The sequence below is a fragment of the Mastigoproctus giganteus genome, chromosome 9, assembly GCF_048544385.1.
Source record: "Mastigoproctus giganteus isolate SK-2022 chromosome 9, ASM4854438v1, whole genome shotgun sequence".
Taxonomy (NCBI): domain Eukaryota; kingdom Metazoa; phylum Arthropoda; class Arachnida; order Uropygi; family Thelyphonidae; genus Mastigoproctus; species Mastigoproctus giganteus.
Window position 1 is genome coordinate 36,953,647 of NC_143583.1, and position 24,130 is coordinate 36,977,776.

A 24,130-nucleotide genomic window follows, 5' to 3' on the forward strand; every position below is an offset into this window, starting at 1 on the left:
TGGATTTGAGAATAACCACATCCCTTGACTGGAGAGAAGTGCCAACAATATGCAAAGGCAGAGCTAAAGAGAAATTGCAACTATTGACCTGTGGTAAGGAAAGTTATGGAGTGGGTGGTTTTTTTTTTGGCTGATGCTGCATAAGCTTGCTTTCTTGCATCATATGCCTATGCTAAATGTGTATCAAAGATGTATTACAGAATAATTTAGTATTAGCAATGGCAACATGGTGCAAGGAAGCCTATGGCTTATGCTGCACCAGCCAAAAAAATAAAAATAATAAAAGGAAATAAGCTGTTTCTCTCCTCACGTGGATAACTATCTAGCTGACCTTTTGAATTTCTCTGAACTGTTGGCCTCTACCACCTGTGTAGGTAACTTATTCCAGTAACTTAACTTTCCTGCAATCCAGTCTAAACATCTCTCCCTTTAACTTGAATTTATGGCCTCTAGTTCTAGACTCATAACCGTGAAAATCTTGTCCTTATTCATTTTACTTGTGCCTCTCAGAGCCTTAAACACTTTGATAAAGCCTCTTTTAAGGTGCCTAGTTTTCAAGCTCATCAACCCACATATTCAAAGTCTTCCTTTCCTCATATGGATGCCCTCTTGCTGATCTTGCCACGCAAGTTACCAGTCTTTGAACCCTTTCAAGAAGCTCAATGTCTTTCTTTAGGTGCAGTCTCCATACAAGAACACAGTTCCAAGTGTGGTCTAACAATAGCCTTATATAATGAGATTGACTTCTTTATTGCTACTATTAAGTGTTCGATAAATCATTGATAGAACCCCATGGGCCTTCTTTGCAACCAGTCTACAATGCTCAGAAAACTTGGTGTCTGATCATATAATGTCCAAGTCCCTTTCCTCCACTACTGTCTTTAGTTCAACTCTACCAAGTGTATAAGTTATTTTGGAGTTACTGTTCCCCAGGTGGGTGTAATACTTTTCACTTTGCTGGATTAAAGCATAGCTGCCATTTTTCTGACCATCTCTGAAGTCTGTCTAGGTCACTCTGAAGCTCTACTTGGCAGTGATCATTAACTACTCTACCAATCTTTACATCTGTAAATTTAGACATCATGCCCACTATTCTTTCATTTATGAAAATCAAAGACAGTGGTCCTAATACTTTTCCTTGGGAAACCCCACTTCTCAACTGTCTGCCTCCTTCCCTGAAGCCATCCTGCTATCCATCTAAGGATTTTCCCTGTGATTCCAACCTGCTCCAGCTTATTAGCATTAGTAGAGGCATATGATGCAAGAAAGCAAGCTTATTCAGCATCAGCCAAAAAAAAAAAAAACCCTCTCCCATTTCACCCCTCCGTTCGTTCGAAATACCTGTCCAGTTGAGCTTTAAATTTGTTTAGGCTATCAGCTTCAACAACAAGTGATGGAAGTCGGTTCCACCAACCAACCACCCGCTGGCCAAAGGCAAATTTCCGCACATCTATCCAACATCCGTCCTTCCTCAATTTGAATTTATGCCCTCTGAGGTGATTATTCTGAGAAAGATGAAGAATCCCATTGGCATTGAGCATGCTCAAACCATTCAAAGCCTTATACACCTCTATCAGATCACCTCGCCGGTGCCTAGTCTCCAGACTCTGTAATTTGCAAAACTTAAGCTCTTTCTTCGTAAGAGCAACCCTTTGTTCCATTTACTAATCTTGTTGCCCTTCTCTGTACCCGTTCCAGCAGCTCTACATCCTTCTTGAAATGAGGCCTCCAGACCTGTATACAGTACTCAAGATGTGGCCTAACCATTGCCTTATACAAGGGAATAATCACCTCCTTATCCCTGCTAGAAAAATTCCTGTATATCATTGACAAGACACCATGAGCTACTCTTGCAGCTCATCTGCACTGCTCAGAGAACTTCATATCTGCCTGCACAATTACCCCCAGGTCCTTTTCATTCTCCACCACTTTCAGTGTAGTACCGCAGAGTTGATACATTGCTCTGGGGTTACTGTTACCCATATGTAGTACTTTACATTTGTCAATGTTAAACTTCATTTGCCACCTCTCAGCCCATCTGTTCAACCTTTCCAGATCCTGTTGCAGCAGCATAGCGTCAGTAGTGTCCTTAACGACCCTGCCAACCTTTATATCATCTGCAAACTTAGACATTAAACTTGATATCCCATCATCAATATCATTCATAAACACCGAAAACAACAACGGACCCAACACTGAACCTGAGGAACTCCACTAATAACATTAGTCCACGTTGAGCAGTGTCCATTGATTACCACTCTCTGTCTTCTGCCACTCAACCATCCCCTTATCCATAGCAGCAATTTGCCTCCAATGCCACACTGCTCCAATTTGTGCAGCAGTCTTCCATGTGCAACAGTATCAAAAGCCTTTCTAAGATCCAAATATATAATATCAAAGTTATTCCCTGCATCCAGTTCTTTTGTGACTACATCATAGTATCCAATCAAATTGGTCAGGCAAGACCTGCCCTTAACAAAACCATGCTGCGTCTGAGCTATAACTGAATTCTTGTCTAGATGATCCTGCAGTGCTTCTTTAACCAGTGCCTCCATTAATTTACCTGGAACAGAAGTTAAACTAACAGGTCTATAATTACTTGTGTCAGCCTTTGATCCTCCTTTGTGAATTGGGGTTACATTTGCATATCTCCAGTCTATAGGTACCTCCCCTGAGTCCAAAGAAGCTCTCATAATTATGGCTAGGGGTTTGCATACTTCCTTTGCTGCCTCCTTTAATATAACTGGATAGATCCCATCCACCCCAGGTGCCTTTTTTATGTTTATCCTCAACAATCTCTCCTCCACTTTCCTCTCAGTTATTACAAAATCATCCAGCTCACTGCCAATGTTTACTTTACCTACATCATTCTCCTTCCTGAATAACTCCTCATGCGTGAATGTAGATGCAAAATACTCGTTTAGATTGTTAGCCACCTGAGCAGGAACCTCAACTGTTGAACCATCAATATCCAGTGGACCAATCTGATTCATCCCTTTCCTTCTCGAGTTCAAGTATGTAAAGAACTCCTTTCTGTTTTTCTTTGCATCCTTTGCCAAGGATTTTTCGTAGTCTGCCTTTGCCTGCCTAATCTCCTTTGTGACTTGGTTACAGACCAACTTATATCTATCATAGGCTTCCATGTCACCCATTAATTTGTATGTATCCCATGCATTTTTCTTCTCTGCCACATGTCTCATTAGTCCATCTGACAACCATTTAGGCCTAAACCTTGAACAATATTTCTTAGTTGGTATGTAAAGCCTGGTAGCCACCAAGATTAGTTCCTTGAATGCTTCCCATTTTGAGTTTGCTGTTGGTAACATCATCAGTTGGTCCCACTGTATAGAATTTAAATACTGTCTCAGACCATCATAGTCGCCTTTACGAAAACAAAAACCCTTCCCTTTACCTCTGATGGTAGTTACCTCCTTGAGTAAATCCCACTTCAACACACTGATCACTGCCACCTAGTGGTTCATTTATCTGCAGGTTCTTAATGCATGAAGAATCACTACTGATAATCAGATCAAGAGTATTGCTCCCTCTTGTTGCCTCACGAACATGCTGATGTAGAAAACAATCATCCAATAAATCCATAAAAGCCTTGCTAGTGTGCGAGTGACCAACCCACAAATTCCAGTCAATATCTGGGAAATTAAAATCCCCCATTATAAGACTCTCTGATTTACTGGCCCACTCTATTTCCCTGTACAATATATTATTATACTCGTCAGAGTCGTTAGGCCTATAGCACACTCCTACTCTCAATTTTGATTTCCCTATGCTTATGTCACACCAAACTGACTCGACACTGCCCTGTCCATCGATGTCAACTGGCTTCACTTCCTTTGACTTTGTGTTTCTTAATTAATAACATAACCCCTCCTCCCTTCCTATCCTGTCTATCCTTTCTATATACATTGTATTCCCCAAATTCCAGTTCCGCATTACTTATATCTGTGTGACACCACGTCTCTGATATCCCAACAATATCTGCCTTTGATGTTTTGAGCAATACCTCAAATTCATCAAATTTATTTACCAAACTCCTAGCATTGGTGTACATGCAGGTATACATTCACCTGTTTCTATTCTTAGCTATCCTAACACAACCCATGTGTTTACTTGTAACGCAATGACTACCAGCAGTCTCTGAAATATCCTGCATCTTGTTTTTCAGACTTCTGCTCATTTGAATAGAACAACCACTGATGTAGGACTGAGTCAAATGCTTTGCTGAAATCCAAATAAACAATGTAGAAATTATTCCTTAAATCCTACTCATGAGTGACCTTGTCAAAATAACAAAGCTAACCAGATTTGTTAAACATGATTTTCCCTTTACAAAACCATGCTGAATATCCTTCAAAATTCCATTTCTATCCAAGTGATCCTGAATTCCTACCTTGAACATTGCTTCCATGATTTTTCCTACTACTGAAGTTGCTCACCGGTTAGAACCACCCTTATGTATTGGAGATACATTTTCCCTTTTTCCAATTCAAGGGAATCACTCCAGTGATGCTCTCATAATTAGCCTCAATGGTTCAATGCACTCACTTGTAGCCTCCCTTAAAATTATAGGGTATATGCCATCAATCCCAAGAGCCTTACTTGCCTGTAACTAGTTTTTTTTTATATTAAATAATCATGTGAAATTTCAATATCATTTAATTATATTTTTCAACTTCACACCCATAAATTTTTTGACATAAAGGGATTTTTTCTTCTGTAAATATAGATGCAAAGTAACTGAGTTGATCTGTAACATCAGCTGGGGTATCTAATACTATCCCACCTTCATTACATAAAGGTCCAATCTGGTTTGTCCTCTTCTCATTTATATATGTTAAGAATTCCTTATCCCCACTCTCTGCCAGCAATTTCTCATCTGCCTTTGCCAGCATATTCATTTTCTGTGACACTATTACAGATCACTTTGGTAACTGTTATAGGCTTGAATATTTTTTATTGTTCTAACTTTTTCATGCTTTCTTTTTCTCTTCAAGTAATTGGGCAACTTCATTATTCATCTAACTTGGAATTCTCCTTGTGGAGATTTTTAATGATATATTATATATATACACACACATTCAAGGCTTCTGTGATTACTGTTTTTACCATAATTAAATTGTATTTGCTCTCTGTGCAATGTCTACCCAGTTAGAGGCTATGTAGCACCTTAAGGCATAATTTCCTTTTCTGAAATTATAACCCACTTTGCCCTCAACTATTGCTTCTCTCTTCATCGCTGACCATAGAACTCGGTGATCACTTCGTGCTACTAGTTCTTGTACTGTCAGCCTTGTTGTGTCTAGGTGATGTCTAGAGTATTCTTTCCCTGACATTTGATACAAATAGCAGTCATCTAGTTGATTTAAAAATTGTCCCCACATGTGGGGTTTCCTTCCCATTTGCATCTAATCAATTAGATGCAAAATAAAATCACCCATAATAAGACATTCATGCTTACTAGCCCATTCCATTTGCATGTAGAAGCTCATGATCTTCACAATCACCTGGCCTGTAGGTTATTCCCACTCTTATACCTTTGCTTCCAACTATCTTGCACAATAGATTCTATACTAGCATGTGAAACTTCTGAATCTTGGAAACTTTTCGTTGTTCTTCGGCTTCTTTTGATAAGAAGCAAGATTCCACTACTCCTATCTGCCTTATCCTTCCTAAATGCACTATTCATACCGTACCGAAACTTGTCATTGATGACATTACTGTATTAACAATTAAGACTTGGTGTTCTTGTATATTTAATTATCCTGACAACCCTTAAAGTTTAAGCTAGCTTCCCTAGCACATTAGCAACCCACTCATTTGAAACATTTCTGCCCTCAAACATCTTGCTAATATGATCTGTTGCACTAACAAACAAAGAACTCTTGAGGTATATGCAAGCATTACTGACCAGTATTATCAGATAAACATGTATCTATATTACCCTTTCCCCACCCCCCAAAAAAAACTAGCAGTTCCCCTAAACCTTTAAGGTAGCTTTGCCATCGGCTATTTCTGTACGAGTCGTGATACCCTCTGAAGTGTTCAAGGAAAGTCTTGTAACAACCATTGTAAAATTTACTAAATGTCAATGAAAGTCACTTTCAAAAAAATCTTGATTATATTAAAATCAACAGGAAAAGAAAATATATATCAAAATAAACTTTAAAATATACTACTAAGTAAATTATTTAAAAGCAATATTCAAACCTGTAATCCTACTCCACTCCACTAATCCCCTCAAATCTCTAATTCTTTGTAATCTCTATGAAGAGTGTTGGAATTTAGATAGGAATGAAATCCTGGAGAAGTTTCAGAACAGGTTTATCAAGTGGAAATCATGTCTAACTTGATAAATCATGACATTTTCAAGCAGTTAGGGGCAAGAAACAGCTTTGACCTCTTTATACTTGTATTTGACGTGGTTCAACAGAATGATTAGAGGATAGGCAACAGCATAGTTATAAATAGACATTTTTAGATTGGACCAGAGTTTCCAATTGTAATCTTTCACAGATCTTGGTCCCTCTTATTTCTTCTTTTGCTCAAAAAAATTCTCTTGCAAAATTTGCCAAATTTCTGTGAAATTTGGTAATATATGTTTTGTAATAGCATTACTTTGTTGCACATCCATATCTAGCAAGCTCTTAGATGTCATGTGCCATGCATGATTGCATTACCCTAGTAGCAGTATAAATATGGTGTATGGCATGAGCTTGGTATTCTGTGCCATTGCAATGGTTGTTTTCACAGTTAATGCCACTTAAGAAGTTTCTGCTGAATTGAATGCAGAGGGATGTTCTATGCATGAAATAGCTAAAAGGATTGACTATAATCAGTCAGTCATGGCATGTTTATGGTGAAAATTATCAGAAACTGGCAGTATGAACAGAAATAAAGCATATGTCCAATATCTTTCACAGTGCAAGACAGATTTCTAGTCCATCTGTGTGCTCCAAACAGATCCTCATTGACAGTCCTTAGAACAGTGTTTGGAGGATATGGGAGTAAAGTGCAAGTGTATGTACTGCTACAGTACATACACCTTTTTTTTTTCATCAGGTTTAATAATACAGGGTGTCCACAAATGATTACCCTGATTACATTTTACAAAAATTATTACTATTGGGAGGTTAACAAAATTTAACCAAATTTTATGGTAATAAGTTTTTATCAATACATAAGGAGTCTAAAGAACTTTAACATGAGTGCCTCTTGTGGCTCATCTAACTTTACCAAATTAGAGTATGTTATAATCAGGGTAATCATTTGTGGACAACACCCTGTACATTGCCAAGAAAAAAGCCAACTTTGATTTAAAAAAAGATGAAAACGTAGCATCTAAAGTGGGCAAAAGAGCATGTTAGTTGGTCCGAGAATCAGTGGAAATGTGTCCAATTTCTGATGAATTGGAATACAACTTGAATGGTTTAGCCAGCCATCAGACTGTTAGATGAAGAAAAGAATCTCATCCTGACTGTATCATCTGCACAAGTGAAACATTCTGCATTTCAAATGATATGGGGCTGTATTTCACTTAGAGAAGTTGGTTGCCTTGAATTTGTGAAGGGTATAGTCAACTTTTTTTATGAAAACCCCAAACACAAAAGGTATCAAAACCTTTAGTACCATGCATGGGTTGGAGAAGTATGGGGGGAGGGGATGCCGGAAACTTTGCTCTAGAGACTAAACATGGGTTTCACCACTTCAAGCCTCCAATAAGCAAAGTGGTATTTCACTGGTTGATGAAAGTCATTCTTGAGACAAAATTACTTCTACAATTAGAGACCACTATGGGGATGTTGCCAATTGCATTTTTAAAGACAACTGTGTTCAGTGTCAGAGCCAAAATCATAAATACTACTTCATAAACTTAACAAGATTGCAATTTATGAAACATTGCACTATTATTTAAATAAATGTAATTTGTCATTGTCTTAACTTTTCACAGGTACAAAAATGGTTGAAGGATAAATCAGACTTCAATCTAATTGAAAATTGTTGGAACAAAATGGGTGTTCCAGTAATGCCAAAGAAACCAAAAACATTTAGAGCTGCAGGAGAAATTAATCAATGTTTGATACCATAATTTCTCAGCAATACATTCAGAACCTTATCCATTCAATGCCACAACAATGTGCAGCAGTCATCAAAGCAAGAGGGGTGGCACACTGACCTAGTGTGCACTCATACTAGGTCAACAGGCAGCTACATAACCAGAAAACAATATCTGTTGTTTTCTGGCTATATAGCTGCCTGTTGTCCTAGTATGAGCAAAGTAATTAAAAAATTGCTGCTTTCACATTTGTTACTATATGAACATTGTATATTTACCCATAGGACATAAGTAAAATCCCCCCTCCCCCTTCTACAACTAAGTTTTCATATGTGTATTTTTATTACTTATTTATCTTTAAGCTTCTAATTGATTAGCTGCTAGTATAAAGATAATCAAAAAATTGAGGTGATGTAATTTTTTTTCATTCTGAATTTCATCAGCACACTTCAAAATTTACAGAATGCTAAGGTCATCAAGACATGAAACTTAATTTTTTTTTTTTTTTTTTTTTTTTTTTTTTTAAGTACAGTTGTGCATCAAGGGAGTGATAACCAAATAGGTCTCTCTTATAATAGAGAGAAAAGAGTTTAAGATGAGTTCAGTGATAATAAGGACTTGGAGTTGATATGGACAGATATGAAGTTCATGTTGCAGATAGAGAATTAAGAAGGCACACAATATAAAATCTAGATGCAAAATACAGTTGCTTCTTTTCTTGAGTCCTGCCATTTTATTTTAAAATAAATAGTAGAATAGATTGTGGTCACTATAGTATGTTCCATACATGATAGCAGTATAAAACCATCAAAAATAAGATAAATGTCAGACCTTGAAGACAATCAGAAATATCCTGTTGTCTCAAATTTAGAAAAGCTGATGAGAAACAAGCAGTTACTTTTCTTGACATGCTATATGACAGGATATTTCTGCTCATCTTTGAGGGTTAATGCTTATATTTTGATAGCTTTATACTGCTAGCTTGTATGGAACAAATGTTGGAGTGAGCAATGCATTGTACCACTTATTTAAAATAAATGAGCAGGTCTTGAGAAAAGCAATTGCTCAATTTTCATTGTTTTAAGTTTCTGAGACAGGATATTTCTGCATATCTTTTGAGATATGAAATTGAGTTTTATTTTGCTGGTTGATGGAAAAAGTTATTCTATTACTAGAGTCAATTTTAAGGATATAGTTGTAATATTGTCTGGAACTTGTATGTGGGGGTAGGGGGAAATGAACTTCTGTAATGGGTCCAGAGTAGGGTGACTAGACCAGTAAAAGTGCAAAAGGATGCTCTTTGAAGAAAAACAGTAGTTTGGAAACTAAATTAGATTGAAGTGTAAATTGAGGGGGAATCTGATTGAGGTTTCACAAAAAATGAATTAGTAAATTGAGAGGATGACATTTTTGCTGATAGAGGAGACAAGGACCTCTGACACTGTTTTGTAAGGTGGAACCAGTGTCAGGTTTTGATGTTAATCATTTTGACCATATCTCAGTGCCTTTAAATTTTTATAGAACCAAAACAGGCCCACATTCCAATTTAATTTCAAGCCAAAACACCTCCAGCATTTGTTCCATACATGATAGCAGATAAAGCCACAACCCCAAAAATAGGCAAAAATATCCTGTTGTCTCAGGATATTTATTGTGTGTTAAATGTAATTTAAGGCCAAAGTTACAGTTGATGGAAAAATAAAAATAAGTCTAAAGTTTGCATAGATGGACATGAAAATTATACAGTGCCAAGGACTAGAAGGGCAAGGATAATAGAAAAAAGTAATGTAGATTTGAAAGAGGCAAAAGAATGTTAATATCCTAAAAGTTGATGAATTAAGAAAATTATGGGCTGAATTGGAGGTGAAGGAACTGTAAACTAAAATTATTAATACCAAATGATAAATAAAATGGTGGTAAGCTGTCATCAGATATGGGTGGGCAAATTTAGTTAAGTCAAATACAGGGAAGGAAAAAATGCAAAGTCTGATGTCAGCAGAAGTAAATATTGATACATGGTTAGGTATTTCATCAGGGGACTACACCTAACCATGTATCAGGAACTGCATTTTATATACTTGTCCATAACAGTAGAAGAAAAGTTAAAGCCAAAAAGTAAAAAAAATTAACACCTTTTACAGTATGGAGAAGGTAAAATTTTCATTAAAAAAAAAAAGTAAACCCCTGCTATTTGCAGGGGGTTACGTTCCTGAGAAATGCTGCGAATATTGAAAACACGGAATACTGAGTTATGGCTCCCATAGTAATAAAAAGGTTCCGTTCCAAAGTATGTAAAATTGTCTATGTATTATGTACCTTCATAATACAGTCAGTCCTCGTATAACACGTGTTTACACTACACGAATTTGATCATACATGATTTATAAATAGGGGAATGGTATCTTATATAACACAAACCGAATTCGCTTATGCAAGATTCGCCTTGCCATTTACAAGAAATGGCAGTTGAACGCAACACAATAGGAATGAAGAGCAGATTCTGAAAATGTATTTGTTTTTTATATCAGTGAAGGGGAAACACATTTCACCATAATAACATAAAAACCAACAATTCCAGCTATTGGTATAATTGCAAATGCAATTAGATAGTTTACTACCAGTTTATAACAGATTCCACTAGCAGAAACGCAACTGGAAATTTGTTTTTATTGTTTTATGGTAGTAACCCTTAGAAATATATGCTTTAGTAAAATGTGAGGTGTTAAGTGTATCTCTGCCTTTACGGTGTTGTTTATTCAGTTGCTACATGCACAGCTTTGTTTATGTGTATCAAGTGTGCCTCCTCGTTTTGTGATTGTGCTTTATTCCCTAAAAATGAGTAAAATACTCAAAAGGTGTGAAAAGGAAGCGTCCTGGTGAAGACACTGCAGATTCAGAGAGAAAAAGAAAAGCAATGTCGATAAACAGAGGTGGACTGGGTCAAAAATTCTTACCCGGGAAAATTTATAGTGGTCTCATACTATGGTTTATGGCCAAAATCACCCTGGCCACCAGGGTTTCCCTGGTAAGGCTTATGGCCAGTCCGCCTCTCTCGATAGAGAAAAAATATGAAATTGTGAAACGCTTTAAAGCGTAATGAAAGACCATGTGACATTACATGTGCTACAGGCCTAAATGAGGCAATGCTGAGAATTATAAAGAATGCAGAGAAAATAAAAACAACTCTCATAGTAGGAACAACTCAAAGTGTAATTAAAATCCATTAGATTAAGACAAAGAATTGGAAGAGATGGAACAGCTGTCATCTGTTTGGATAGAAAATCAAACAAAAAACAAGTTTGCTTACAATAGAAGCAAAAGCATTAGCAATATTTTATTACATAATAGTCGTAATAAAATACCTATGTATTTTATTACGATTATTTATGTGTTTGGTAATGTTCTGGTTACAAATGTGTGTGTTCAGTCTTGGGTGGTCGTCACCTAACCGTATTTTTCCCATAGGGCCTGTTTATATTGCACGAGGGTTTATAGGAACACAACTATCGTGCTATACGAGGACTGACTGTATGACTATGTACATAGTGAAATACAAACATAAGGTATAAAAATGAAATTAAGAAAATTTAATATTTATTAGAAATTTCAAACATCTTTCAAGCCAGTGTCTTTGCTATAGCTAAAAAACTTATCCTGCCAGTGCTATCACCAGTTTTTCTAAAGTGTTGATAAAGGTGTTTTGCATTTTCACGAATGATGAGTGAACTTAATCCGGGTGGATAAAGTGCCTGCCTGGCAACCCAAAGGTTGTGGGTTCGAATCCCGCCTCGGGCTTGGATCAGAGTAAATGCAAAAACTTTGGGAGGTGCATTATGGCCACAGAAGCCGATGCGCCAACAACTAACAAAAAATTAAGTAATTTTATTTTGAGTTTGGTCTTCTATCCACAGACTTAAAGCTTTTCCATTTTTTTTTTCTAATTTAACATCAAGAGTTAGAATTTTTGAAGCAATTAGCACGTTTTCACAGACACTGCGGCAAATTTTTTCTTCAGATTTCTTGATTGATCATACCATCGACCCATTGATTTTATGTTTTGCCACTGACGAGACACTTTCACCATTAGAAATTGTAACTCAATTTTACTTGCTAATGTCATCGCTTTCTTTGATCTTTTCACAATTCCCTTGTTATTCGTAGCCATATGTAGGGGTTAGAAAAGAACTTGTCCACAATAAAGTCACTTTGTTTTAACTTTTAACACACTCGAAAAAGTCTGTTTACACTAACACATTGCAAAACAGTAGGTTTTTTACTTTTGTAAGCATATCAATTAATAAATTTATAAGCATTTAAAAACAAACTAAAACCTTCCATGACAAGCACATAACACATACCGAACAAGGATTAGTGGGAAATATCCACGCTTGTGATTTTGTCACCTGTCCCCCCCCATCCACTGAGCACTCTTTTCACCAGGAAAGATGATTTTAGCCACACCCATGGTTTTTTTATGACAAAAAATGTTCACGGCACTTTAAAATTCACATTTTTAGGTTTCATTTTATATTAATTCAGTGACCATGAATAGTGGTAGTTTACTGTGTGTACACTGTGCTGCCACTTTATTAGGTACACCCCTGCTGTGCACACAAATGGTTCATCTCACAATGTTGTAAGTCATATGACCACACTTGTGGATATAAATTCAGCAGAACAACCTTTCCAGTATCAGTTAAGCATTACAAACTGTAGCAAGAATGGGGGAAAAGGAGTGATCTTAGACTTCGAATGTGGCATGGCAGTAGATGCAAGATGTGCTGGACAAAGCATCTCTGAAACAGCAGTTCTCCTGAACTTTTCACATACCACAGTTTCAAGGGTGTATAGAGAATGGTGCAGCGAACAGAAAACATCCTCTTGACAACACTCCTGTGAAATAAAATCACTTGTTGATGAGAGGTCAGAGGTGGATGGCTGCAATTGTGCAAGCAAACAGACTGGCCACAATGTCACACATCACGTCAGAATACAACCTCGGTGTGCAGAACAAAATATTGCAATGGACCACTAGTCTCACTTTGTTGCGAATGGGCTACAACAGCTGATGGCCACATGTACCTTTTTTGTCATCAATGAACAAGAGCATGCCTCCTGTGGGCACAGCAACACCAGCACTGGACAATTGAGGATTGGAAAACAGTTGCTTGGTCTGAAGAGTAAGTTCCTGGTTCATCATGTTGATGGAAGGCTCAGAATTTGGCAAAAACAACATGAATCCCTGGACCCATCATGTAGTAGAGGCATGTGATGCAAGAAAGCATGTGTATGAGCTTATGCAGCATCAGCCAAAAAAAATTGCACCATTCCCTCCAAATGCCTGTCCAGTTCCTCCTTAAATTTATTCAACCTATCAACTTTCACAATGACAGATGGAAGTTTGTTCCAGCAATTAACCACCTGCTGGCTAAAGGCAAATTTCTGCACATCTATTCTACACCTTTTTTTTTTCTTAATTTGAATTAATCCCCCCTTAGGTTCGTAATCTGAACAAGTGGAAGGATCCCATCAGAATTCAGCGTGCTTAACCCATTCAAGGCCTTATATACCTCAATCAGATCACTGCGCAGGTGCCTAGTCTCCAGCCACTGCAATTTGCAGAACTTAAGCCTCTCTTGGTAAGAGGATCCCTTCATTCCCCTCACCAATCTTGTTGCCCTTCTCTGTACATGCTCAAGTAAATCTACATCCTTCCTAAAATGAGGCCTCCAGACCTGTACGCAGTACTCAAGGTGTGGTTTGACCATTGCCCTATACAGAGGGATAATCACCTCCTTTTCCCTGCTAGCAAAATTCCTATGTATCATTGACAAAACCCCATGACCTGCCCTGGCAGCCTGTCTGAATTGCTCAGAAAACTTCATATCTACCTGCACAATTACTCCCAGGTCTTTTTCATTTTCTACCACCTTAAGTGTAGTACCACACAGTTGGTACGTTTCTCTGGGGTTACTTCTACCCATATGCAGTACTTTGCATTTGTCAAGGTTAAACTTCAGTTGCCACTTAGCCCATCTGCCCAAATTATCTAGATCCTCTTGCAGTAGCACACTGCCATTACTGTCATTAACAACCCTGCAAACTTTGACATTAAGCTTGATATACCTTCATCAATATCATTGATAAATATACAAAACAACAGTGGACCCAACACCGAACCCTGTGGGATTCCACTAATAACATTAGTCCACGAAGAGCAGCACCCATTGATTACCACCCTCTGTCTTCTCCCACTTAACCATCCTTTTATCCATTGTAGCAGTTTACCCTTAATACCATTCTGCTCCAATTTGTACAATAGTCTTTCATGCGCTACAGTGTCAAGCTTTCCTGAAATCCAAATAGATGATATCAAAATTATTTTTTGCATCCAGTTCCTTTATAACCACATAATAATAATATCCTATCAAATTTGTCAGACAAGGCTTATTGCTGCAGTCTTGTCTAGATGACTACTGTGCAAAGGTGGTGGGGGTCAGTGTTATGGTGTGGGGAATGTTTTCTTGGCACAAGTTGGGTCCATTAATACCCATAGATTCATGTCTGAATGCCACATCATACCTAAACATAGTTGCTGACCAAGTGCATCCATTCATGTTGACAGTTTATCCTCAGTTAGATGGTTACTTCCAGCAGGATATGTGCTGATGCACAAAGTCTGAATCACTATGGAATGGTTCCAGGAACATGACAGTGACTTTTTTGCAGTGACCTGCTCAGTCCCCCAGATCTCAATCCATGCCTAGATGAATTCAGGCTGTTTTGAAGGCTAAAGGAGGCTACACAAGTGTACCTAATAAAGGGGCAGGTGGTGTAGGTAGTGAGGAATAGGTAAAGGGCTATTAGAACTGAAATTAACTGTGGAGAACAAAGAAGGGATAGAACTTTAGAAGTACTAAAAGTTTTTTTTTTCTTTCATTTACTGTTTTCAACTATTCATTATTCAAGTGTGTGTAATTGTATGAAATTACTTGCCTATCTTGGGACTGGCTGCATAGACAGAGCTAGTAAGTTTATATTTTTTTATTATAGTACTATAATAAAATATATATATATACACACACACACACACACACACACACACACACACATTAAATGTAATATAGAATCATGAGTATTAAACAGTTCAGTTGATGGATAAAGATAAATAAGCAAGGTATGGCAGATACACCAAAATGTCCAAGCAGCAGTAACACATCTGATGATTAGCTATCCCACCTCTTATCTTATTTGTTTTATCATTTTACTTTGCAGTTCTTGCCTCTAATTCATCATAACTTGTAGGATATTCACATTCTTTCTCTTTTTATATATCTACAATACTTTTTTCTGCTATCCTTGCCCTTCTAGCACCTGGCACTTTGTATTTTTCACTTTCATCTGTGCAAAATATGACTTATCAATTCTTTTTTTTTTATATCTATTGATAGATAGATCTCAATCATGTTCATTGAACATTTGCATATTTTGAAATATTTTTCTCCCTTATAGATAACCTTAAGATAACAGATTTTGGTATGGCAACAATTTTTCGTCATCAGGGTAAAGAAAGACTGTTATCTAAAAGATGTGGAACTATTCCTTACATGGCTCCTGAAATTCTGATTAAAGAATATCATGCTGAACCTGCTGATATTTGGTGTTGTGGAATCATATTGGTTGCATTATTAGCTGGAGGTAAATTTTTTTTTTTTTTCTGTCCCTTTTCAAAGGATTAAACATTTTGTGAAATATTATGTAGTAGTTTTGTAAGAATAAGATGTGTAGTAGAATCAGAGTCCAGTGTTGGTATTTAACTTTTTTTTTTTTTGTTCGATTCCACTGTTTTGCACTTATCAATGCTGGAGGAAGATTATGTAATGTTCTGTGGCAGTTATAGCTTATTACTTCTGGAAACTTTCCTCAGCAATACATCTTTAAACTTTAAGTTAGTGCAATTTGTAACATTCAGTATATAACTAAATCAAGTGTTTAATGAAGGCATTCTTACAACATCTTTGTGAAATCCTTCATGAGTTGTCTATACTTGCACTTTTGAATAAGCAGCACTTCCCCATTACAGAAGTGTGTTTATTCCCATTTGAGTGCCCTCCATCTGGGCAATATTCTTTGGAGTTTTTTTTTCATTGGTGGGTGGAAGAGTCAATTTGTGAATTATATTCACAATATGAAAGATGCTAAGGAGTGTAAAATATCAAAGTTGTAATTCAGGCTATAATGCCTCAAGTTATGGGAGTTAGTATATATAAATCAGTGCAGTTTGCACCATTGATACTTGATTAAATCAAAACAAAGTTTGTAGTAAAAATTATAATTTTCTTATTTGAAATATAAGCAATTCTTATATTTAATTGTGAACTACATAGCCTTTTTAGTTGCATTTAAAAGGCTAGCAGTTTCCTTAAACATTTAACACTCTGCCCATAGCACCATCAAATATTCATTCACTGCTCTAAACAGTGCAGATGTTACTGCCAGGACAGCTCAGATTTTTGTATATGATATACAGGAACTTTGCTAGCAGGGATAAGGAGGTGGTTATCTCCTTTTGTATAAGGCCATGCTTAGGCTTCACCTTGAGTACAGTATACAGGTCTAGATGGCTCACTTTATGAAGGATGTACATCTGCTGGAACAAGTGCAGAGAAGCATAATCAGATTGAAGGGAACAAAAGGGTGCTCTTACCTAGAAAGCTTCAGTTCTGCAAATTTCAAGGAGATCTGATTGAGGTGTTTAAAGACTAATGGATTGAGTAAGCTGAATTTTTAATAGGGAAACATAAGTTCAGGAAGGGTGGTTGCAGGATAGATGTGCAGAAGCTTTGTCTTCAGCCAGTGAGTGGTTGATTGTTGGAATAGGCTTCCATCTGTTGTGGAAGTGGATGGGTTGAATAAATTCAAGGGTGAACTGGACAAATTCTTGGAGGGTATGAATTTTTTTTTTTTGGGCTGATGTTATAAGTTTTGCTTTTGCCATTACCACTCTTATTGAAGTGTATCCCATCTGTACAAAAGCAGTCTCTTCTATCATCAAATGTAGAGCATGTTGAGAAAAGCTTGCCTTGTACTGTCCTTTCAGGGTTGAATTAATTGAAGGCTTGTGTGTTGATAAACTCCTTCCTGTCATAGCTAGGTAAAATTCCACGCAGTTTTATATTTTCTTAGTTTTCAACTTTTTCTGAACATTGCTCATAACTACAAACTAAAACCTCATTGGCTATGTTTAATGTTCAAATACCTCCCAATGTGAGAAGCGTGGCATTACGGGCAGGTTGCTGCTATGGAATAAGGGATGGTTGAGTGGGAGAAGACAGAATTGTAATCCATGGACAATACTTCTCATGGACTAATGTTATTAGTGGAGTCGCCCAGGCTTACTGTTGTGCCCATTGTTTTCTATATTTATCAATGATATTGATGAAGGCATATCAGACTTGTATGTCCAGTTTTGCAGATGGTACAAAGGTTGGCAAGGTGGTTAATGATAGTATGCTACTTTAATATTGATAAGTGCAAAATACTGCATATGGGTAATGGTAATCCAGAGTAACATACCAACTGTCTGGTTAGTATTCATTCAGGGCAGTGGAACATAAAATATCTCGGGATGATTGTGCAGTCAAATATGACATTCTCTGAGCAATGCAGACATGCTACCATGACAACTCATGGGGTTTTGTCAATGATATATAGGAATTTTTCTAGCAGGGAGAAGGTGATTATCCCATTGTATAGGGCAATGGTCTAGCCACATCTTAAGTACTACATACAGATCTGGAGGCCTCATTTTAGGAACAATGTGGAGCTGCTGCAATGACTACAGAGAAGGGCAACAAGATTAGTGAGTGGAACAAAGGTGTTCTTACCAAGAAAGGCTTCAGTTCTGCAAACTAATCTTGTTGCCCTTCTCTGTAGTCATTGCAGCTGCTGAAGAATAGGCACCTACATTGTCAGGTGATTGAGATACTTAAGGCTCTGAATAGAGTGAGCAAGCGCAGTGCTGATGAGATTCTTGCTCACCCCACACAGGGGAGGGGTGCAAGTTTAAATTGTGGAAGGATGGTTGCAGAATAGATGTGTGGAAGTTTTGCCTTTAGCCAGTGGGTGGTTGATTGCTGAAAGAAACTTCCATCTGTTGTTGTGAAAGTTGGTAATTTAAATTAATTCAAGGAAGAACTAGACAAACTATTGGAGGGAATGAATAGGTGTAATGGGAGGTTTTTCTGGCTGATGCTGTATAAGCTTGTTTGCATTGCATCATTTGCTAATTAGCATTAGTAGAGGCATTTGATGCAAGAAAGCAAGCTTATGCAGCATCAGCCAAAAAAAACCCACTTCCACTTCACCCCTCTGTTTGTTCAAAATACCTGTCCAGCTGAGCCTTAAACTTATTTAGGCTATCAACTTCCACTACAAGGGATGGAAATCCTGTTCCACCAACCACCCGCTGGCTAAAGGCAAATTTCCGCACGTCTATCGTACATCTGTCTTTCCTCAATTTGAATTTATGCCCTCTCAGGTGATTATTCTGAGCTAGAGGAAGAATTCCCATCAGCATTGAGCATACTCAAACCATTCAAGGCTTTATACACCTCTATCAGATCACCTTGCTGGTGCCTAGTCTCCAGACACTAATTTGCAAAACTTAAGCCTTTCTTTGTAAGAGCACCCCTTTGTTTTATTCACTAATCTTGTTGCCCTTCTCTGTACTCGTTCCAGCAGCTCTACATCCTTCTTGAAATGAGGCCTCCAGACCTGTATACAGTACTCTAGATGTGGCCTGACCATTGCCTTATACAAGGGAATAATCACCTCCTTATCCCTGCTGGAAAAATTCCTGTATGTCATTGACAATACTCCATGAGCTACTCTTGCAGCCCATCTGCACTGCTCAGAGAACTTTATATCTGCCTGCACAACCACCCCAAGTCCCTTTCATTCTCTACCACTGTCAGTGTAGTACCACAGAGTTGATACGTTGCTCTGGGGTTGCTGTTTCCCATGTGTAGTACTTTACATTTGTCAATGTTAAACTTCATTTGCCACCTCTCAGCCCATCTGCTCAACCTTTCCAGATCCTGTTGCAGCAGCACAGTGTCAGTAGTGTCCTTGACAACCCTGCCAACCTTTGTATCATCTGCAAACTTGGACATTAAGCTTGATATACCATCATCAATATCATTTATAAATACAGAAAACAATAATGGACCCAACACTGAGCCCTGAGGGACTCCACTAATAACATTAGTCCACGATGAGCAGTGTCCATTGATTACCACTCTGTCTTCTCCCTCTCAACCACCCCTTTATCCATTGCAGCAATTTGCCTCCAATGTCACACTGCTCCAACTTGTGTAGCAGTCTTCCATGTGCAACAGTATCAAAAGCCTTTCTAAGATCCAAGTATATAATATCAAAGCTATTCCCTGCATCCAGTTCTTTTGTGACTGCATCATAGTATCCAATCAAATTGGTCAGGCAAGACTTCCCCTTAACAAAACCATGCTGTGTCCAAGCTGTAACTGAAGTCTTGTCTAAATGATCCTGCAGTGCTTCTTTAACCAGTGCCTCCATTAATTTTCCTGGAACAGAAGTTAAGCTCACAGGTCTATAATTATTTGTGTCAGCCTTTGATCCTCCTTTGTGAATTGGGGTCACATTTGCACATTTCCAGTCTATGGGTACCTCCCCTGAGTCCAAGGAAGCTCTCATAATTATGGCTAAGGGTTTGCTTACTTCCTTTGTATACTTAAAAATTATTGTTCTATGGTATCATTAACTTCAGCCTGTGGTTGACATACCCTGGTGATGTTTTCAGTATCATCTCTGATAATCACATCACTTAGAATTATGACTTCCTGTGAGTGACCCGTTCCTTTTAGTCAGAACACCCACAAGTTATTATGATAAAATTAAACCAAGTAATTCATGTGGAATTTCCTATTTAGGGTTTTATTATATTTGTAAATAGGATATCCTTAAATTCTTATTTGCCTTGGTTTCTAGAATTTTTTTAGTATTAGTCCATTATAAATTATCAACATTCTGTCAGTTATTTCATATCTTCATATGTTAGTTTTTCCAATATGTGACTGCATGAATACATCAGTTAGTATATTGTAATTTTCCATTTCATCATATACAGTTAAAATCAGGTAGTGTCATTGAGGGTAATGTTATTGACATATTAAGGTTTACATTCTTGTAAATTAGTAGAAATTTTATTAACAGATATAAAGTGCATATACACTGGTGTTCAAAGAAAGTGCATCACCTAGGAAATACATATTTCTAACCCTCTTTGGCAATGGTATGTTACATTATTGACTAGCATTACAAATAGAAATATAAACAAAAGATATTTATTAATAGTTAAAGCTAAGTAATATTTGAGAGATGCTTCCAAAATGAGCACTTGCAACCTTTATACAATTTTTGTAAAAACATGGCAATTATGGCTGAATTGTCATCAGAAGCCCTCAGTTTGCTTCAGTTTATCATTTTTATTAACTCCATCTTTGGCATCAACCTCCAACTGAAGTAGCTCTGCAACCTTTACAATCTTATCTGTAACCTTCATATGATTTGTCTTTTTCAAACCCTTAGCCTTTTATGTGCCATGGGCATTTTTTTTTTTTTCCATGCCCATTTAAAAAACTTAGTCATTTCTGCCCAGGCCTTATTAATGTTTAAGATGGTGTGGTAAATATTGTAAGATTTTCCAAAAGTCTCTTAATGTAATTTTTCTCATCGTCTGCTGCAGACAATGCCTGAGCAAATGTGTGTAAATAGTATGCTTTTAAATTGGAAATAATATCCTGATCCATAGGTTGGATGAGTGAAATAGTTTGGCGGTCGAAATAAGACTCAATTTCGAATTGAAATCATCCAGATGCATAGGATGTCCAGGAGCACTATCTAATAGAAGCAAAATTTTTAAAGGAATGTTATCGTTACAATAATTTAACCTTGGAAATGAAGCAGCATTTAAATGAATCCTCAGATGTTATCCATGCTCTCTGGTTTGATCGGAAATGCACGGGTAGGGTGGCTTTATTGATGCCCTTAAATGCAAGGGGATTTCCAGAATGGTACACAAGCAGTGGTTTTAATCTGTAATCTCCCACTGCATTGGCCCCAAGCAAGAGTGTGGCCCTATCTTTTGATGCCTTGAAATCTGGCATTGTATTTTCCTCTTTGCCAATGTGTATGTTCAATCTGGCATTCTTTTTCCAATAAAGAGCAGTCTTGTCAACTTCCCCACATCCTTTAATGTTGTGGAAATCACTTCAATGCTTGAACCTATCAAACCACCCATTGCTTGCCACGAACTTGGCTTGAGGTTTGCTGTACTTATCTTTAATATCAAAAGCAATAAATACTTATTGCTTTTACTTGAATGGCCACTGGACTCGAGGGCACTTGCTTCTGAACCTGATTTTCCATCCATATTATTAACAGCTGTTCCATCTTTGATATACCACCTGAACATTGTTTTGTGATCACTGTTGATCTTTAAGTGTGTTGATCCTTTGACATGTTCTTTTATATGTGCACTATCCTTTAAAATAGTATGCACCATTAAAGCAGTGAGACCTAATTCCCTTGCAGTAGATGACAAACTGTCCTGCTTCATACTTCTTAATCATTTTCATCTTCATTTCTAAATCAATTTTGTTTCATTTCCCAGCACTGCTAGCACTTGCACTTTCTGTTGGTCCCTTTTCCTTCATCATTGTAATATGTAAATAGAAACAAACAAGTTTCTGAATATTTGTTTTTTATATGATTTGAAGATTTCAGTGAAGGGAAACACATTTCACCATAATAGCATAAAAACCCACACAATTACGGTTATCGTAAATGCAATAAGATAGTTTATTACCTGTGTATAATTAAATGCACTAACAGAAAAGCCCAATAAACCAGAAAGTTCAAATTGTTTTTTTTTTTTTGGTTATGACCTCCAGAAATGTGCTTTAGAAAAAATTGATTGAAAAATTTTGAAATTTGAATCAATTGTATTCAAAATGTTCTTAAACAGGAACATATAATGACGAAAGATAGTGCAATTTCATATTCTAAATATGACCTTTTAGAGATAAATAGCTCAGTAATATAGTTAATTTTAAACTTCCAAGGACTTGGAATGAATTGCAAAAAAAGTTATTTGGGTTCACATTACAATATTTGCATGATACCTCCATTTATTCCTATGGGATGCAAAATAAGTTTCCACAACTTTGTCTGCACAGGTTGGCAAAAACTTGTGTAAAGTTGAATATGTAGAGTATTATGTAAGTCGGAGTTCCTGTACTTCACATTAGAGGGTTTAGCAGAAGTTGGCTATTTGTCTTGAATTTCAAAGGCACCGGAATTCTTTTTTCAGTTCCTTGCACATAATAACAAGTCTCATTTTTGCCATCGTAATTCCAGTGCAATCTATCTGATCTGTAAATTAAAATAAGTGCTATGTTGTTTGTGTATAATTGTACGTACCACAAAGTGTATCCATTTTTGCGATATTACCTACTGTTTGATGCTTATAATCCATGCAGAAACAAAGAGGAAGCTTCTTATAGCACTGAAATGCTATTTCTTAATAGCATTAACTACTGTTAATTATAGCTATGTTAATTGGTGTGTGTACAGGAACATATAATGATGAAAGGTAGTGCAATTTCCATTATAAATATGACCTTTTAGAATCCACTGTGTTTGTACACACAGTGGATTCCGTTTATTTGGGGCAAATCTTAAACAGAACCCAATCAAGAAAATAGTTTGTTTACTTAATTGGGACAACATGCCGTTTTTAATTGGGGCAGGAGACCTCAGCATTGGAGATTACTCTACGATTGTCTCTGACTGTACCACATGGTTCCATCACATTTCTGGAGGTCACAACCATAAAACAGTTAGCAGTCACCTGTTTATTGGGCTTTTCTGTTAGTGCAATCTATCATAAACGGATAGTAAACTTGATCTTGTTGAATTTGTGATAATACTGACAGCTGGAATTCTGTGGGTTATTATGGTGAAATGTGTTTAAACTTCCATGGCATCTTCAATCATCTAAAAAGATTAATTTTCAGAATCTTCTCTTCGTTCCTATTTTTAAAGCTTCCTAACGTGTTACTGCAATTTGTGTTCTTTGTTATTGATTTATCTTTTTAAATTTTAACCCCCACCCACAAATGTCAGTGAACAGAAATGTCAACTAGTTAGTATGTACATAATACAGAATGTATTAATTATTCAATTATCACATATATTCTTAAGATTTTCACATAAGGTAATAAAGGATAAATTTTTTGCTTAATATATCTTTACTTTTATAGCCTGAGGATAATATTCCTCTTATTTTTGCTAATTAGAATTGCTGTTTAATAGAATTAAAATTCAGTTCACAAATGTGATCACAATGACCGGCAATTACTACACGTCGTATAGTGAACAGTACTTTACTATGGTGAGTCAATCGTAATGTGATTTGATTGTACAGTGAACCAATTGTAAAGCAGTGGTCCATTGTATTTTAACAATTTATGTGAAACTTTGGATAATTGGGGCAGCTGCTTAATTGGGCCAAAATGCACTAGTCCCGATGTGCCCCAAATAACTGGAATCGAGTATGTGTGTATATATTTATTTATTTTTTTAAGATTATAACTAGATAAATTGGTGAACTTAGAATAAGTATTAGTGGTGAAAACTAATACTCTTTAGCTAAATACTGGGCCCTTTGAATTAATCTAATGGCATTAATCTGTTCTGTCACTTTCTTTTTTCTATTCCTCATTCTTCTACCATTTTATATATAAAAAAGTGAGAGACCCAAAATATGAATACTCGGTATATACAAACTGTATAGTTAGATGTACATAATTTTACAGCTTGTATGTACTGAGTGACCACCTGTTCATGAACATTTACCACAATGAAACTAAAAGATTGTTACTATTAAATGAGAATTATAATTCTTCATAGTATTAGGAAGACTAAAAAGAATTTCTCTTGATTGGTTAATTCCAACTT

General features: G+C 36.7%; 1 protein-coding gene across 2 annotated transcripts in view; it reads left to right on the forward strand.

Moving 5' to 3' along the window:
• The window catches only part of grp (serine/threonine-protein kinase grp), a 121,712-nt gene that overhangs the window by 32,483 nt on the left and 65,099 nt on the right, over nt 1-24,130 (forward strand). For both annotated transcript variants that reach the window (XM_090382071.1, XM_090382069.1), the window contains exon 6: nt 15,584-15,769. In XM_090382071.1, coding sequence (XP_090238197.1) covers nt 15,584-15,769 — 186 coding nt within the window. The remainder of the gene's footprint in view (nt 1-15,583; nt 15,770-24,130) is intronic.